Source organism: Paramacrobiotus metropolitanus, unplaced genomic scaffold, assembly GCF_019649055.1.
Source record: "Paramacrobiotus metropolitanus isolate TYO unplaced genomic scaffold, Prichtersi_v1.0 Parri_scaffold0000045, whole genome shotgun sequence".
Classification (NCBI taxonomy): domain Eukaryota; kingdom Metazoa; phylum Tardigrada; class Eutardigrada; order Parachela; family Macrobiotidae; genus Paramacrobiotus; species Paramacrobiotus metropolitanus.
Genome location: NW_026570265.1, coordinates 570020 through 588250, shown reverse-complemented (window position 1 = coordinate 588250; position 18231 = coordinate 570020). Strand labels below are relative to the sequence as shown.

The 18231-nt window shown below is 39.4% G+C and overlaps 4 protein-coding genes across 6 annotated transcripts; 2 read left to right on the top strand and 2 right to left on the bottom strand.

The window, feature by feature from the left end:
• The first annotated feature begins 17 nt into the window (after positions 1 to 17).
• LOC129591325 (guanine nucleotide-binding protein-like 3 homolog) lies at positions 18 to 3806 on the top strand. The gene is made up of 13 exons (XM_055486943.1): positions 18 to 265; positions 351 to 403; positions 481 to 541; positions 776 to 858; positions 1069 to 1272; positions 1345 to 1480; positions 1569 to 1672; positions 1926 to 2070; positions 2154 to 2241; positions 2384 to 2495; positions 2604 to 2812; positions 3023 to 3411; positions 3521 to 3806. Exons 1-13 carry the CDS (start codon positions 244 to 246, stop codon positions 3598 to 3600), a joined length of 1686 nt encoding a protein of 561 aa, XP_055342918.1. The 5' UTR covers positions 18 to 243; the 3' UTR covers positions 3601 to 3806.
• Positions 3028 to 6557, bottom strand: LOC129591328 (coiled-coil domain-containing protein 137-like). Its single transcript, XM_055486949.1, has 6 exons — positions 6073 to 6557; positions 5945 to 5991; positions 5429 to 5776; positions 5088 to 5173; positions 4649 to 4728; positions 3028 to 3864 (listed from the first exon to the last, which is right to left on the bottom strand). Exons 1-6 carry the CDS (start codon positions 6118 to 6120, stop codon positions 3655 to 3657), a joined length of 819 nt encoding a protein of 272 aa, XP_055342924.1. The 5' UTR covers positions 6121 to 6557; the 3' UTR covers positions 3028 to 3654.
• A 418-nt stretch (positions 6558 to 6975) lies between these two features.
• On the top strand, positions 6976 to 12769 carry LOC129591327 (ras association domain-containing protein 1-like). 2 transcript variants are annotated; one of them, XM_055486948.1, is made up of 7 exons: positions 6976 to 7102; positions 7971 to 8355; positions 10769 to 11028; positions 11141 to 11235; positions 11508 to 11650; positions 11709 to 11833; positions 11892 to 12769. In XM_055486948.1, the coding sequence occupies exons 2-7, from the start codon at positions 8013 to 8015 to the stop codon at positions 12069 to 12071; spliced, it is 1146 nt and encodes a 381-aa protein (XP_055342923.1). In that variant the 5' UTR covers positions 6976 to 7102; positions 7971 to 8012; the 3' UTR covers positions 12072 to 12769. The 2 variants fall into 2 exon arrangements, with proteins under 2 accessions (XP_055342923.1, XP_055342922.1); XM_055486947.1 differs by having other exon boundaries at positions 7052 to 7284.
• On the bottom strand, positions 11916 to 17731 carry LOC129591326 (UNC93-like protein MFSD11). 2 transcript variants are annotated; one of them, XM_055486944.1, is made up of 17 exons: positions 17517 to 17731; positions 17135 to 17212; positions 16958 to 17006; positions 16613 to 16862; positions 16167 to 16248; positions 16041 to 16078; positions 15876 to 15918; positions 15582 to 15768; positions 15294 to 15467; positions 14854 to 14984; positions 14297 to 14422; positions 14012 to 14180; positions 13547 to 13587; positions 13308 to 13330; positions 12774 to 12845; positions 12558 to 12703; positions 11916 to 12500 (listed from the first exon to the last, which is right to left on the bottom strand). In XM_055486944.1, the coding sequence occupies exons 4-17, from the start codon at positions 16856 to 16858 to the stop codon at positions 12431 to 12433; spliced, it is 1548 nt and encodes a 515-aa protein (XP_055342919.1). In that variant the 5' UTR covers positions 16859 to 16862; positions 16958 to 17006; positions 17135 to 17212; positions 17517 to 17731; the 3' UTR covers positions 11916 to 12430. The 2 variants fall into 2 exon arrangements, with proteins under 2 accessions (XP_055342919.1, XP_055342921.1); XM_055486946.1 differs by lacking the exon at positions 17517 to 17731 and having other exon boundaries at positions 17135 to 17224.
• Positions 17732 to 18231: the final 500 nt, after the last annotated feature.

Below are 18231 nucleotides of genomic sequence, written 5' to 3'. Positions count from 1 at the left end.
CATAATGCTCACCGTTTTCGTCTTATGGGTTCATGTCGATGCGAAACCTCGAAGTACCCACTACCCAGTCAGCGGGTCATTTTCATTTTGATTTACTGTAAATCATTTACAGTGATTTTCTAATTGCGAAAAAATTTGAAGTTTTTACTTTCAAGGGATACCTTAGATCTTTCCTCCTTGAACATACAATTTTGTTTTTGATTTGGGTTATTTATTCCAGCGAACCATTTAGCGTAACAGAGAATGGTTACTAAAGGCTTTAAAAGTACGTCGAGTTACATACATGTATCGGCGCGACGTTATTGGGCTCTACAATGTTTCGGATGGATTCTCAAGTTTTTGGTTTTTAGAAAAGAAGAGCAAGCGCGTCAGTTCCAAGCAGATTCGGAAGGTGGAAAAGAAGGTGAGCTCCGTGTATTTCGTCCACCAGACCAGAGTCCTGGCCGCTCCATTTTGTTTACGCACAGCCCCATTTTTCAGGTAAAAGAGCACAATAAAAAACAGAAGCGGGAAGCCAAAAAGAATCCGGATAAAAGAAAAGGTATGTTTCCTGAAAATTGTTAAGAAGTCGCTTTTGTTTACTGTATTTTCATATTGATTCCCTTTGCAAGATATTTAATGCGGACTATTTTAGTGTCCCGTCACTCCCGTGTAGTAGGGTAATGTTTTACATTACTGTACTTAATTTACATTAGTAACTAGTTAATCGTTATTCAATTTAATGGCGATTTGGTGCTCGGTTCAGAAAGTTATCCTGTTGCTTTCGGTTCTGTAGGTCGGAAGAAGGATCCAGGAGTGCCGAATACGTATCCATTTAAAGAACAGCTTCTGAGCGAACTCGCCGAAAAAAAACGAAAGGTTGGCTTTATTGCGTTAGATTATTGATTACTATAAGTGCAATAGCAGCAATACATTATACTTGTATGGTCTACAGTAGATCTGTTCACCTGTGGGCTGTGGTCGCTTATGATTTATGGAATACGCGATTGATTATACTTCGTAGAATTTTCTGTGCGCTTTGTGGTCGACAGCAGTTGTAGACATATCGAGTTCTTTGTGCTTTCTTAGGACTTTGAAAAGAAGAAGCAGCGAAAACTCGACAAAAAAGCGGATACTAAAAAGAAACGCACTTTGGATAGCGTAGTCGCTGATGCGCAGAAGCGCGGTGCGGCATTTCAGCAAAGGAAATCCCCTGACACCGTTGTAAACAGTAAAGAGCTGGATCAGCTGTACGATAATTCATTGAAAACATACTACAAGGAGGTGAAAAAGGTATAGCATACCGGACTAACAGTTTTGGAGAGACAAAGATTTCACCGGTTTTTTATATTTATTGTGTGGTAGGTAATCGAAGCTGCAGACGTGATTCTGGAGGTGTTGGATGCACGTGATCCATTGGGAACCAGATGTCAACAGCTGGAAAACACGATACTGCAGTCTGGCCAGAATAAACGTCTCGTACTTGTTCTTAACAAGTGTGGTAAGTACGTGGCTCCGAGTGCCGGTAATGAAAATGCACAATTTATTTGTACTCAAATGGACCGAAGTCGCTGTTTTTCCGTTCTCAGATCTTATTCCGAAAGCCAATCTGCTCGCTTGGCTGAAATATTTGAGACAAGAACTCCCTACGATCCCTTTCAAAGCTTCCACGCAAAATCAACGGTCACGTCTGGTACGATACGAGCATTTATGACATCTTTTCGAACAGTGAAGTTGTTGCATATGGTCGATGATAGTTTTTTTTGAAACAAAGGTTATTGAAAATGTAAATTTGTTAATACGGCATGCGCACTAATAGAGTTTTCCCGGTTAACAAAATTTAAGTTTCTGCACTTTAGCCTGCATTGAGTTTTTTAATTCTGCTGTGATTTTATTCGAAAGATGGTGGCCTATCTCACACGATTGCTTGTGATTTTGTTTTATAGAGCCAATGCCGTGTGCCTGTACATCTGGCAAAGCCGGACCTGATACAGTCATCCAAATGCTTTGGTTCCAGTATGCTGATGAAGATTCTGGGCAATTATTGCCGAAATAAAGGCATTAGTACATCAATCAGAGTTGGCATTGTTGGTAAGAAAAGGTTTCTCTGGTTGTAAATCTTCATGTAGAAAATCTGTAGGAGCGGTAACGAGAAAATTAACATAATTTTCTAGGATTGCCTAATGTCGGAAAAAGCAGTATCATCAACAGTCTCAAACGGAAACAGTCTTGCATGGTCGGAGCCACACCGGGTGTTACCAAGTAAATAACTTACTGTTTTTATACAGCATTATAAATTGTATTGACCGTGATTAGGCTTCCAAGTTGTTTTCAGTTCGTATTGATTTGTAATTCTCTTCTGTTATAATTTCAACTTTGTAATGCGTCATTTTACCACTTGTAGATCCATGCAGGAAATTCACCTGGACAAGCACATAACACTGTTGGATAGTCCTGGTGTGCTTTTTGCCAAAGAAGGGGACACTGCTCTTGTGGCTTTGCGTAATGCTGTTAAGGTGGGTAGTTTTAATGGAAGCCGCCGAAACGTGAATTTTTTTGTTTGCGAGGCTTGCATTTTGCTTTGGTTTTCCTCGTTGTCAAGAATTTCTATCGTGTCGCGCTAGGTGGATGCAATTTCCGATCCAGTGGAACCGGTTGAAATTATTTTGAAAAAGTGTTCTAAAGTGCAGCTGATGCTGCATTATAAAATCCCCGACTTTGCGGATGCTCTGCAGTTTCTGGCGTTAGTTGCTTTGAAAAGAGGATGTCTGAAAAAGGGTGGAATCCCTGATGTAACAAAAGTTGCCCGCGTGATACTGCAGGACTGGGTGGGGTAAGAGCTGCTTTTTTTTATTGATTACTGGCTAAAACGAAAAGTGAAATCATCGTGTAACAAAGTGAAATCTTGGCTACTATTTTAAAGTTGCTGATGGGGCATCTTTGGGAAAGTGAGCGATGTTTTAATCCGAATTGCCTAATTAAGTGATATTCGCTGTAAATTATTCGCAGTATTTTAAATGCATAATTTAATGTTGTTTTATAGGGGAAAGATTTCGTATCATACGCTCCCTCCAGAAAAACACACTACATCAGTGCACCTCAGTTCAGAGCTAGTAAGCACTATGAGTAAGGAGTTTGATTTGGATGGACTGGAAGATGATGAAAAAATGTTGGTCGATGAAATGCCTGAAACGAACGAAATGAGAACAACGGCAATAGAAGACCTGGATGTCAGTGACGAAGAAATGGAAAAATCCTCTGCCAAAAACGAAGGAGCCGTTCAGATAGTTGAATTCCCTAAAAGTGATAAGGGTGACTCGGATGATGAATGGATTTCGGATGACCCTGCAATGGGTTTAGAGGGCAATCAACAGTGGAGTAAACAGAAAAATAAAATTCTGAAGCGACGGCAAAAATTGAAAGTTAAAAGAGGTATTCGAGATGTAATATTATTTATATCACACTATTTCTTTCGAAGAACTCAGACAAAAAGATGGTTATACATTCGTGTTATGTCAGAATCTTGAAAATAATTTTACAGATAAAACGGCTACTGCAATGGCGAAGCAGATGGATTCTTTATTGAATTTCGCATCTATTAGCGACAACATGGATGAATAGTGGGCGATGTTGCTGTTCCACAACGACAAATCTTTATCACAGCATTTTTTATTTTTATGCTTTTCCAGGTTTAGAAAGCATTAAATTTCGCTGCTTCTTGAGTTGTCGGTAGGCTTGAACAGATTCTTGGCGAAGTTGTTCTTGCCGAGCTGATGAGATCGATTGTGTGGTTGTCTTCGAAGAAGAATTAAAGTTGTCAGGATTTGGGTGTACGCCCGACGATCCAGAAACACTTTTTAACAAAAGCAGATTCTTTTTCCCGCCCTGCAAACATATCTGTAGACTGTAGGTACCACTTGGAGCAAGCATGTGTTTCACTGTTTGAAAAATTCTCTCAACGTTCTACTGTAACTCCAGCTGGGTAGAGACAACTGCGTAGGCGTTCGTAATTAAAGTAGGATGTAACGAAAATGAATTATGAAAAAGGAGACAAATTTTGAGGTCAACTTAAGTACGGTGCGGGACTGCATGCATTATTGATAGGCCAATGAAATACTAACCCCGCGTTGAACCGAAAAACCGCCGGTTTTTAAAGTAAATACATTAAAGCACAGTGCACCATATTGATCAATAAGAAGCTTGTAGTCATAGTGCAAAGTGTAGCGATTGTTGTTAGAAAAATCTACATTTTAGAATTTAGATAAAATTATTTCAGTTTGTCGAGATGTAGTCTTTACGTACAAGCCCAGCTCGAAATTTTTAGACCGCTTTAAGCGCGACGCAGTGAACAGCGCACAGTAAGGCTAGATTTTATCTACTCTTCACTGAATGCACTGGCGTAGAGCACCATGTATGGCTCAAGCCCACGTTTCTCAAATATCCCGCTTACGGCGGTCTAAAAATTTCGAGCCGGGCTTGTATCTACAAGTCCGAAGCAGGTGGGAAACGATCGCTACTTATCGGTCGGGACAACATTTGACTTATTTATTCCTGATGCACAGGAAGCGCACGGGCTGCGCACCTAACTAAAGAGGTAATAAACAGTTTTACGATCTAAAAAATTCAACGCAAATGCGTCTGTGGCGCCGGCACCACATACGACACAAACCTTTTTTCGCTCGGGAGCTTTATGTGGCGCTGCTTTGATGTCAGGAGGAGCATCGACCACTTCACCAAATGTGAACGTATCTGCAAACATGACGAAATCTTGTTAAGAATTCAGATTAACATCCCCGGTGCTATGAAATGGTTACGTGCCTAAAGTACATTTTAAAGGCACTGTCGTAAAATTACAGTTATGTACATTTTAAAAATATAAAATTAGAAAAACAAGTGCTAGTGTGTAGCGTGCAGGTTCAAAGTCTGGAGGTATCCTTTCGGGATTATTGCTTCGGTACAAGTACGTTTACAACTTGTAACTGCGGCTATTACTCTGTACAATGTACTGTAGTTAAAATTAGTATTTGTAATTTGTTAAACCAATTTATCCTTGCTTAACTGCAGCAGTAATAAGCTTTCGGTGTCAGACTCGTCAATGGTTTTCTTACCTGCCATTTCAGCAAATTCATCCACATCTTCAGCCATTTTTTCCTCCACTTTTCTCTGAAGTTTAAGTTTTCGCTTCTGAGATTTTCTGCAAACCATACGAAAGCCCATTACGTTTTATGAGACCAGATGTAAGCTCCCGAGTCCCGACTGTTTGATTAGCACTGAACCGGAAACGGCTTCAACCTGGTTGAACCAGCAAGAAAAAACGGTTTTATAAAGACCGGTAGGACAACATAAATAATAAAATACAGTAGCACATAATACTACATAATATTCGTTCGTTGTGTATGCTGTCCCTTGCTATCAGCTTTATAGGACGTAGGTAAAAAATCGGACTTACGAGACTTTTGGTGCCGGTACTTCACTCGTCACGGGATCCTTCTTTTTAGCAATTGTCAATTTATTTTTCCCTTTTTTATCGAAATGTACGTCGAACTGCATTTCGAGTTCAGCTTTCGTTATCGCGTCGCTCGCAGCTTTATCCATTCTCCGATAGAAATTCGTGAGGGTTTCGTATTTTCCCTGTTTGAAATCGGGGCGCTGATGCATTAATAATCCTTTGGCCTTCCGTTTCTGTGGTTTTTGCTTATTAGAATCAGCTGTTCCCCGCACAATGTCCCGTAGTCTTCTGGGAACTTCTTGAACACCAGCGCCTAGCGAGGGAGGCTTATTGGCATTTTTATCAGCCCTAAAATCAAATTCTGTTCAGTGCTCCACCAAGTACAATATATTACTTCAACAACAAATCAACAGCTTCGAAGTGAGAGGAAAATCCGAAAATACCCCTCCTGACTTCTGAACTGACAACAACCAACAATAAACGTGAATACTCTTCAAGTTCAAGTAAGAGTCTTACTTGAACATAATCTGTCTCCTTGGTCCGCTGTAGAAGGGATCGATAGCCTAAACGGAAAGTAATAAAAGCCGGAGGAATGATTAAAAATACTTCCACTAATTTGTACATGTACATCTTACGGCTCCTACCTTAATCTTCTTGTGCTTGGAAGATTTCTGCGTCCGATGGTGCCGCATTTTTTGTTAGTTAGAGCCACCGCTTCAACGTAGCAGTGTATAAGTTAATAAGTATAAGTAAGAGAAGTCTTAGAAGGCAATGACGTGAAAAATAATAATTATCACAACGACGGCGACTGACCGATGCAAAACATGAAAAATTATTAGCAAGTTCTGCAAGTGATTTCCGTTTCGTCCACTCTCATCACTGCATCACAGTGGTTTTCCTGATAACCAGCCTACCTGGAGTGGCCATCACATTGATACAACTGAGTTGTATCAATGTGGTGGCCACCGGTACCACATTGATACAACTACGGTAGAAGCTTCGAGCAACTGCTCCACTATACATCGTAAGCTATACAGTTAAGTATTGTTATTTTAAAATGATTTTCTGAACCTCTAATAAGTCTAGTGAATGATCTAATCGATTTGCTTTTACAACCAGAGCTTCCAGTGGTCCGTTCCCTAATTTCTTTCATGCTAACCAGGGACAAACATGCCTTTCCTGTCAGCAGCGGTACAGCGCACAGTTGGGATTCTTGGACTATCGGTTGCTTGCCGCTGCTCCACTAACTTCGCATTGCATCTAGTTCTGCATGGAATCCCTAGCAGATTATCCGGAAATTTGGTAGAAGAAAGAACAAATGAAATTGTGGAAGAAAAATCGGGCACTGATAAGTCTGCATCCCGTAATCCAACAGTGTCATCTGGAATTATACCTGGAAAAGGGAAACCACCAGAAGCTCCAGTCAGCTGTTGCATGAGTGGCTGTGCTAATTGTGTGTACTTGACTTACGCAGAAGAGCTTCTAAGATATTATGAAGACGGCGGGGAAAAAGCTCTCGAGGCTATTGATAAAGAAGTGGAGGATGAGAATCTCAAGGCTTTCCTAAAACTGGAAATTCGATCTCGATTAAGGCACATCCAGGAATAGTGGTTTAAAAATTAAGAAGGACAGGATGACCATCATGACATCCTGCTCTGCCATAAAAACTGCATGGTATATATATTAAATATTACAGTCATAATTGGACTGCTGTCCTGTAATTTTATTTTAAAGCACTTTTCTTCGACCTTCGGACTTCGGTTTTACTTGTCCAGTATCGTTTGGAAATTCTAAATCAATTGACCGCCACCGATGTGTGATAATGTGATTGCTGGCTTCATGCCCGCTGATATTGTGTGAGTAAGATTATACTATATATATTTTTTATTATTACACTGAATAAAGCTAATTTAGTTTTCAAAGGCGCAGTCAGTTTTAGCTGAGCGTGTCATTTCGTGACTGCATTTTGTAGACTAACCATCACAAATAACTGTGTTTTGATTGTTCCTTTCGAATTCTTGATTCCGGTTTAAAACCACGATAAAATACCATGCAAATGGTATTAACGATTTCGCGGACCGCTGTCGTTATTCGCTACATTCTGATCAATCAATTGGCAACTGTAGCAATTACTGTAAGTCTGTAACTGAAATGGTTGACGACAAAACTGATCTAATTGTAAAGCAAATGCCAAGGCCCAAATCGGTCAAAAGAAATGAAGTTAATAGGAAAAAATAAAAATTCACAAGGCGCAGTAGTGTTGTCGGAACACCAGCAGACGGCAGTTGCGTGTTACAAAACATGTGCTCACTGCCCATGTTTACGGGCAGTCTCTAGTGTGGCCGCTCCAGCTTTTTTGTCATTTTAAAAAAGTTGAGAATAATTAGACTTAGATAATTAGAGGCTTCTCAGTTCTCACTTTCGATCCTGTTCAAGTCTGGCATAAAATATCTTTTTGATACCAGTACAGGATATTCAATCAGTCGGGAATTCGAAATCGGAAATTGATGTTTGGTGTTCACGGTTCCGTTTAAATTTTCAGGAATCTGAGGTGTGATCTAGTTGCGCATACTTCGGGATTAAGATGATCCGTGGCATGGGCATGAAAATCCAGGATGCGTTTCAAGGGCAGTTTCGAAAAAAGAATGCTAAGGCTGCGAAGGGACCTGAGCCTGAAATTAAGTCGCGGGAACGCAAAGCAGCAGTGCCTCTGGAAACTCGGATAACATACCTATCCAGTCGACAACTGGAAGAAGCAGCCCTTGCTGAACGCTATCTCTTGGAGAACTTGGATCATGGAAATGATTTCAAGAATTTGTTCTTCCTCCAGCACCAGTTCCTCATTGTTGAGCTGGAGGAACCATCATTCTGTGATTTGTGTGGATTGTTGATCTGGGGAATCTATCGTCTTTCACTAAAGTGCAGAAGTAAGATTTATTGGCTTTGTGCATATTACAGTGATTAGACTCTGATTAGAGACTACAACAAGTTGTTAACTTGTTTAACTGTTTAATGGAAAAATATTCATTACGATCAATTTAGTGCCAAATTTTAATAGTTCGATCTTGCTATGATAAGTTATTATTGTTACAATTCACTGTTGTCCAGTGAATTATTAGTCGTGGCTTGATAATGTAATAACCTGTCACCGTCAACAAAGTTTGTCGAACTAAAACTAGACGAAATCGTCCATTTATAACGATGTGGCATCAGTACGGAACATCAGCAGTGTTAATTTAACCCACTGACGCCCATTGGTGTTGGGGCGCAGCAGGGTCTTCAAGATGTTTTTCTTAATGCACAACAGCAATTAATCGATATCTAATAGCGTAATTAGCGTTACGAGACCTTGCAGAAGCAATAAAAAAATTAATCAAGTGGGAACCTCAAGTCCTTCAAGAACCACGAGTTCCCGAAAGTTGCTAATTTCAAACTTTCTTACATCCGAAAGGTCCTGCTAATTAACTAATTAGTCAATGAGTCAATTAATCTGAGATAATTCATCGTCAGTAATGTACTATCAGTAATGCTTTAGTAGGAAATAACAAGCATCGGTTCTGAAAGTTAAAGAGTGGATGGCCACAGTGGTGTTGCGTGCAGACACCATTGGGCATGTATGGTCCTGAAGTGCGGGCGGGAGCAATTTCGACACTTCTATACTTTAGTAAATCGGATAAGGTATTTTGTTGGTTCGGACTTCTGACATGCTTCACGTGGTTCTGCTTGCCGGAACTCTTCCAAAACGATTTAGTTTGGCGGCACCATGGGCGGTCGGTTATGGCCCTCAAACGAACTAATCGGTGGTCGTTTCTAGACAAGGAAACCTACAAGATAATCAAGCGTAGCAGCTATGTTTCGTAATCTGCTTTAGTGCATTACCACTAATCGGCATGACAATCCTGCAGTAGGCCATTTGCTCTTGCGATATGCAGTTTACACCAACCGGACCTTACAGCTGTGTAGGCGTGCAGGAAACAAAATATGTCAGCGTCCTGTAACCGTGGATGATAACAACTCCGATAAACACACAGCCGGTAGTTAGTAGTGACCTTTGCGCCAGGTGTTTTAATAACTTCCTGCTGATGCTGCGTTCATGATGGCGGCTGCTGCTCCCAGAACTGCTGATCTGAGCTTCCGCGCACCACTACCGCACGTGCTATTGGACTGTCCGATGTCCGATGCAAACGCAGGGGCAACGTCCATGAAAAGTGCAAGCATGCACCAGGCATGCAGTGTAAAGGCAGCTCAGCGTGGTATAAAGACTTACGTGATATGGTATACGAAACGTAACGGCTATGTTGAGAACAGGATTGATGAAAATCGCTGTAATTGTTGTGCCTAGTTGTCCACCATACATCATGCAAAAACCGTTTCTTTTGTTTTACAGTTTTTGCTGACCAGGGGTCAGTTTACTGACCACTGCACTACCCGTGTTTTAAAGTCCTCTTTATGGACTATACGATGAATGTTTTTGTTTGGGTCAGTTGTTGATCGCTGAATTAATATAGAATTAAACATTTTCACGATTAGGACCGTCCACGCCCAATGGTGTTGCAAAACACCCACTTCACCGCCGCTTACCTGTGGTCAGTACAAGCTCACAAAAAATTCCTTTACTTAATTGAATTTTTTCATCGGGAAATCCAAGTTTTCACAAAGAAACTCCCACTCCTTCGGGTAGTGGGCGTTGGAGGGTTAATCGTAAGTCATGGTAACACAAAATTGCTATTTTAGCACATATCTATATTAGACTGATAATTGCCGTATGTATGCAATTTTATTAACCAACAAACATTTATTCAGTAATAACGAAATACGCTACCCTTTCCTGATTGGATTAGCTTAGTTCGATCTAAATTACAATAATTTTTTCAACTGCTGCTGCTCTTTCAAATTTGCTATGCTTTCGCTGAGTCCCAGTTTTCGATGGGTAACCTCTAGGCTGTAGCTGATATATAATATTATGGCAAAAGAGTTAGTAATTCAAAAAATGTATTTGAGAATAGTATGATGTTATCTTGACCTGTCAATTTTGCTGCAGTGTAATTGCCTGACTCATCATAAGTTGAAATGTTTACTGTTTTCCAAAACTTTTGAAAGTTGCGCAACGTTAACTGTACCGCGCATTTTATTTCAACCGGCAGCGAGGGTTTCTTTGTTCCGTAACGCCGCAAGTAATGTTTTCATTTTTCTGCAGTGAACTAGGGTTACAATCATTATGGGAAAATAAGTTGTTCCGGTTTAGAACGTTAAACTGGCAGGTGTTAAACTACCCGTTACTACCGTGTAAGTAAAAATACTGCTGCACTACAGAGTACACTAACATTTTGGATGTTGCAGATTGTAGCCTCACATGTCATCCGCAGTGCAAACAATTTTTACGCCTGGTATGTCCGAAACCGAGACCGCATCGTCCAGTGCCATCGCACAAGGAAATCTCGTTATCTTCGGAAGTTGACCAGCTTAGCGAAGATGAGTCTGGCGAATTGCCACAGGATCCCTCATTACATAACGTTGCCAGTAACAATATCCCTGAGCGGCCGTTGGAAAAGAAAGTCGCGGAGTTCAATAAATCATTTCCGTTTGCCTTGTTACATCTGGTAGGAGCATTATTGTCGTGTATGCCATCATGAATGTAGCATTGTGTGCGCAAGAAGTTTGCCGAACGTAATCGGTATTGTTGTCGCAATAGTAAAATCGTTACTTGTTCAGGAAATGGATGGTTCGTTTAATGGATTTGTAAGAATTATGCTCCGGTTGAAACGTCCCATAACGGTATCGAATGTTGGACCCTTCCCGGGAGCCAGGTGAGTTTGGTGGTATATAATTTTTTGTATTTTAGTGTTACGCGGGGTTTGTTAAATTTTTAGGGTACGTTGTACATTTACGGTATTATGTACGTAATTAATAGTAAGGATTAATATGTTGTAGTAGCATTGCGGTATATAATGTTTATAATTTTTGGATTGAAGCATTGGATAAACGCAACGCTGCGTCTTTCGGCTGAAAAAGTGTCGGAAGTTGGGAACATTGCATCGCTTGTAATTTTAAATTTAACATGATGCAAGGTTTGTTACAGAGTGACTTCCTTTTATCTGCCTCGGAATTCGGAAAAATTAATCCATGTGAGCAGCCTTGACAGAACCCCAGATGTTATGTCTGCTATACTAACCAAGTTTCGGATAAGAGATGATCCCAGGAAGTTTGGTTTACATCTGGAAGGTGCGGTTCCAGTGTTGCTGCAGTTACGGTTTACAGGTACAGACTTTGCTCTTTACAGGCCGCGATGGATGCCGACGGCTTGCAAAAGACGATATTCCTTTGGAGATGGTTTTGGATGCCAATGAGAGCTGTTCCGAGTGTTGTCGTTTAATTTTGGAAGAAACCGATACTCGAAATGTGCTGGTAAATATTAACCACGTCGATTTAAACAAGGTTTGTTCAGTTTCTGAATTTTCATTAGTGGGATGCATTTACGCTACCGGAGCTAGAAAATTTCAAAACAATATTGGACCGCGAGGAGGAGGAATGGCTGAAGCAGACGCAGCACAACTATATGCTATATCGTGCCAAATTGCAGGCCGAGATAGCCTCTCGTGACGCTGAATCTAAATTATCAAGTGAAAATGTCCCAACTGAGTGACATGCGTGTATTTCCGGACTTTAGTCACCTTACTTAGTTCATTCTTGCTGTTTTGGAGCCAGTGTGATGGGTTTTTTCAAAGATCTTGTGTATAGAGCAGTATAAGAAAGCGTTTACTTATCACACACCAAATGTCAAAATGAAATTTGTGCGTTTGAAAGACACCAGATGGGGTTGTTCAAAAATCGATCAACCTATTGACACACTTTGCAACACCCTTTTGGTCCGCTGTGAATTGGAAGGAATACGATGGTTATGTAAAGCTTTAATGGAACGCAGAATTAAAAGGATTCGGCCAAAAGAAGGAGTCCTTCCACAGTGAATAGTCGTGAGGTGCTGCATATCTGTAGCTGTATAACTCATTGGGACTTGATGAACTTGTCCGCTGTGGCAATGGTAGTCAGGCTAATGGCTGTGGTGTTAGTTTGCCTACGAATAATTGCTTAATGCCCCCTGTAAATTCAAGCGGAAATTGGAGGAAATTACCTGGCGCGGGTAAAGTCGCGATAGGTCAACCACTCCACTAAAACGAACGTGAATGCGCCGGCTACACCGAAAGCAGCGACTATGGCCAGTTGGGGCGGAAGGGTCAATTCCGATGAATAAAAGAATCCTATGGCGGCAGTGAAAGACTGCAGAACAGCAAAACTTTGAGAACCCAGATTCGGTATAATACGGTAATGCAAAATTTTTTCGCAGTACCTGCATGAACTTGAAAAGGGCAAAAGCTGGAGCGCTGTCCGCAGCATACATATTTCCAAGTAGTGCGTAAATCTGCAATTGTTAGCTATTTCAAATGTGCAGGCTTATGCTATGCAGTATGCTGTAAGACAGATCAGATGCGAAAATAACATTAAAACCACTGTTGACACTCGCAGCTGTTGTTCTACCTAGCATCCAGTGTTTTTTTTAAATGGATGCACACACTGTATAGGTTATTTCGGCGTTATGTGCGGTATTGTTTTAATTAATGATAAAATCTTTTTCGGTAGCTTCGAATCGAAGATTTCTCTACCAGGATTTAAACCTGATTCTCATTAAACTATTTCTATCGTGATTTCTCATTAAACTACCAGGATCTGAACAGCAATAAAGCTGAAACAATAAAATTAATGGGGCACACAAATAGAGTAAATAGGAATAGTATTTTAATACAGTGTACGGTATTTATTTAATATACTGTAAGCAATAACATAATTTTTAGACTGGTGGTTATAGAACTGACGTACGATGTACCTGAATATTAATTGACGCGTCACCTGCAAAGCAATTTTGTTGGTGAACAGCAATTAAGGAATTTCAGCAGCACAGCTCGATGCAGTTATTCGTAATTTTTACCTTATGTTAATCATTAAAATTCTGTAATTTTTAATGGTTGCATTTTTACAAACATTCATGTGCGCAAACATGAATGAGGGGCTTGACTTTATCAACAAAATTAAAACTGCTTAATGCAGACATGATCTTTTGCTTACCGAAACCCAGCATGAAAGCGCAACTTAAAGCCACTGCTTTGCTGCAACAAAAAAAGGTTTTATGACCGGTATATGGTATGGTACTGCAATACATGTACTCCTACAATATACGTTATAGGTATAAGGTTAACGATTTCGAAAAATCACTCAGCTGCAGAAAAATCATAAGTTTCCTGATACCGAACATAAACAATTCCTATTACATTTTACAATCGTAAAAGATCGTGGTATATAATAAGAGTAGTTCAGTAACAATGCTGTAGAATAGAGCGTACATGGTAATAAACACCCTAAAACAACTTCAACAATTTGCGATATGTTTGAAAACCGCACTGGAGTGTGGTAATATGGTATTATGTACGGCAAAAGTTTTTTTTGTGAACGGGTCATTGTTATCATACACGATCCGTACGAGTATTGTACATATACAATTGTTCCTGGCCATGAAGAAATAATGTACAATACCTTGGTTCTATATATGTGGCTTCACTGGAAACTCTCAATGGCGACATTGCAGGAAAGTACAAAAATATCAGGAGGTAACTGACCAGCTGCATTAATACTCCAATTGATACGATGAGTGAGCGACCTAAGCGATGAATTCGCGAACCGAGGAATCCAAACAATGCCCCCGCTGCAATGTCGGTAATGTAATCGAATATGGTAACTTATGCACTGCAATGTATGCGCATCCTGCGGAAATGCCGCTGTTAAATTGTTAATGCCACCAGCTGACTGTTATTAATTTACCGACAATTTCTCCGATTCCTATGATTGTGCCATTCAGTCCTAATAGGTAGTTCTTTTCCGTTCCGAATTGTCCCGTTTGATGTACAGCTGTTCCGTAAACGCCACTGTAGAAGGTCAACATGAAGCCTAAAACACATTACTGCAGTTACAATGGTCAAGCAGCCAAAAAGATTATATCTATGTAATTATCCTTTATTACTGAGGTAGAGAATTTCACGATCAGTTTTTTTTAAACCGCCAAACATATTTAACAGAACGCGAAAATGCCGAAACGATTAACGATACCAAAAAAAATCAGAGAAAAATCAATGTAAAGGTTAGCGCATGCTATTATGTACATGTACATATTACATATATACGACCAGATATGCATAGCCGATATATGGTAATGTATCGGTTATATCTATAGACGTATACGTAAAATTAAGGTTTAGGACTATCCTATCTGTACATAGAAGATAAAGTGTCCCAGTTCGCATTTGCACAAGCACCGTTCGTGCAGATGATTGCATAGTAAATAAAAACATATTTTATCGTATGAAGTGCATACGGCATACCGGTATAAGCAAATGTCACTGCCAAAAGTAACATATTTCGAGTAATCAAAAGTTTGAATGATGCCACGATTTCCAGTATCCATGCCCACTTCCTCCAATCCCTGGCAGATCTCGTCGACGTTTGAGTAACACTAAAAGCACAATCAAGCTATTACAGTTGGTGAATTTGCAGCCTGCGGAAAATTATGCAATATTCAACACAGCGGAATCCTTCAACATTTTTGCAGCTGATCACCACCGGCGCAATATGATATCCTCTCGTTCGGCCGATGTCGTGCGTGTTTCACACGTATTTCAGTAATTTGGATACCGTAATTATCGAATGCAGTGCGATAACCGGTGTATGTCTTTATACTTGCATAATCCGAACTTTGGCAGTTCAGATGTTTATTGAAGAAGCAAAATGCATTAACGAGATTAATGTGCACGAATGTTTATACCTGGCGGCTGATTTACCACGATCACGAGCACCAGGATAACGGAGCATCAGAATCATCACAACTCCCACAATCGCCACCACCAGTAGTACGATAAACAGAATGAAACGCGTTTGGTGTGAAATCTCGCTTCCCTGTCCAAGTTGAATGGTTGCAAAAATATTTCCCCACAGATTGCTGAAAAGTTTTTAAACATATAGATTACCAATGCAACGATCATAATTTTTTAATCATCCGTCTAAGTTTCTTACAACAGATAGTAAGGAGAATGTAAATATGAATAAGATTTACCTTAACTGTAGAATTGCCCAAAACATTCCTGCATTTCTAGACATGGTTTTATCGGTTGAATTTATGGTAAGAAACACGCCCTGTGATGTCCAGATAATTGCTGCACCAAGACCCAACAAGACAGATGCGGCGTAAAGGGTTCCATACAAAGGTCGCAGAAATACGGCCATAAAAAGACAATATGGAACTGGAAAAATTCAATGCAACCTTTTGTTACGCTGAGCGAACAATACCGGCACAAAAAAACCTAAAACTGCACGGTTTAAGTGGAACAGAATTGATAAAGCTTCTTACTTCCTCCCAGTATCATTCCGTATTTAGGCCCAGTGTATGCAATCTAAAACAAGAAATCAGCGTATTTTGAAATTGTGATTTTTAACGCAGTGATTGAGTAGATACGTACTTATGGCAAGTGCTCGTTTTCATAACAACATTTGCATGATTGCCTCAATGCCTTACCATTGAAGGAGCGATCCAGTTAGATACGGCCATAGTAGCTATAAAAGATAACGGTAGCAAATTACAAAAAAATTGCGAAACTTGGAGTTATAAATCTAAAATGGACATTTTCACACCAGAACTCACTATAAATAGCAGCAGCACTGTAGTAACCTTCTTTGCCGGTACCGTTGAAGTATTCATCATGCACATCATTTAAAACAGAGTTCTGCAAAAATTCATACAGTTAATAAAATTAATACGGGTATAATTAAATGTTGATCTGTCACAATTTATAATCAACGAAGTTAGTCAATATATATATGCCGACCGCCTCTCTATATGCAATAAAAATTTAAAGTACCTTTTTTACAGCTTCGAAACGAAATATGTCATCATATCTAAAACTTTAATTATTTATCATTTATATAAACAAAAGCTATAAAATCTTATGCCAACTGCAATAGTAGCATGCATGAAAACTCCAATAATATTGCACTAACAATTAACATTATTAGTAACATAATTATGCGCTAAACACTTACACATGCTCATAATTAGGTGTAAAATATGGAGAAAATCAGCAAAATTACCTGCAACATGCCACATGTGTGAAACGCGGAGAAAAGGATCATGAAGGAAATACTAATTGCCAAAACATTCCAAAACTGATAATCTCGCAACATGGGAATATGGTCATCTTCAAGCCTTTTCTCTTGTGATTCCGCATCATGCATATGAGTATCCTTTTGTTTGACCACGACACTATGGTTAATATCCTGGTCATGGTGGTTTTCAACCGCGTCACTGTAAGGAGGCGGAGGAGCTTCTTCCTTCATTCCTCTTTATTTATGAAAGCAAAAACTCTACTCGTGTATCAAAAGACATAAGCAAAACAGTTAGTCGTTCACAGAAGTACACGAATATTGAATAATTACCTAGGCAGACGATTCAGAAAAGTCTGTTGTAGTATAAACACCTAAATATCTGCAGCACAATGTTATTCTTCACGATCACTCGTTAAAGCACGACTGCAAGTCGGTACAAAAAAAATTTATATCTATTGCCGATTGTCTATTTCGTGATCATTCCGATATAGCTGGAAGCTTTGTTACTAGCGCTGGGTGTTGCCGGTATATATTGTTGTATTGGCGCGCGTTACAGTTTCCTTTCCAATTTCCATGTACCATCACCTGTATAGCATCTATAGATGTAACCATAAGCGAGGACACATAGAGTATATTGTATTGTACAGCGGTAAATCGTCACATTTGGCACGTTGAATAGAACGGAAAATTTGATTGCCATTTTACGCATTACGAAACAAGACAATCATGTTAATAATTAATTTCCATCGATATGCACGTAAGGAATCGAGTCATTCCGGCTCAACTTCAACGCTGAAAGTTAATTTATAAATAACTTATTTCCTAATTAGTACAATATTAAGTAGGTACAGCAGTATAAATAAGTACTAACTGTAAATCTAAATCTTACGGTACAGCTGCAACACATGAGACTTCCGGCGGATGGGAGAGTGGACAACAAAACTTACTGATACTTTTGTACTGGTTACAACAAATAAGAGTATAAGTATCACATTATAATTATTATAATGTAAAACTCTCAACTTATAACAAATATGTCCGAAGTAATGCCGTCATATCCGCTTATTCCTTATGGTCAAAGAATGCGCTCGGAGGTGTCAAAGGTGTTAGAGCTTTGTTGTTAATTTGTTATTAATCGGTTACTTACTGCTCTGACGTAAACAAGCAGATAGTTCCAAGAGATATATGGTTTTACAAATTTTGCCAACGAAATGCAAAAAAAACTGCAATGGGACGCACTTTTATGTTTACCTGTTATCACGATACTGTACGCAGAGTTTTGAGGACTACATACAGTATTTGTATAATAAAATGTCTTGCAAAACCAGAAATTCTGTGCAAGTTTCTGTCCTGGCAATATATGAACCATTTTTCACACGAAAATATTTACCTAATAAAATTATGTAAGCTGTAACTTTATGTTAGCTAATGCGTAGGTATTTGAAATAGACATTATATTATATACTCAATTTTGAAGTAAATGTATATTGTTTTCGCTGTCCAAGCGCTGCAGTGATTTACAGAAATCAGTTTAGATTTCAGTTGCGCCTCTCGCTAACTACCTTCGATATTATATATAATTAGAGGAAAAGCTTATATATATG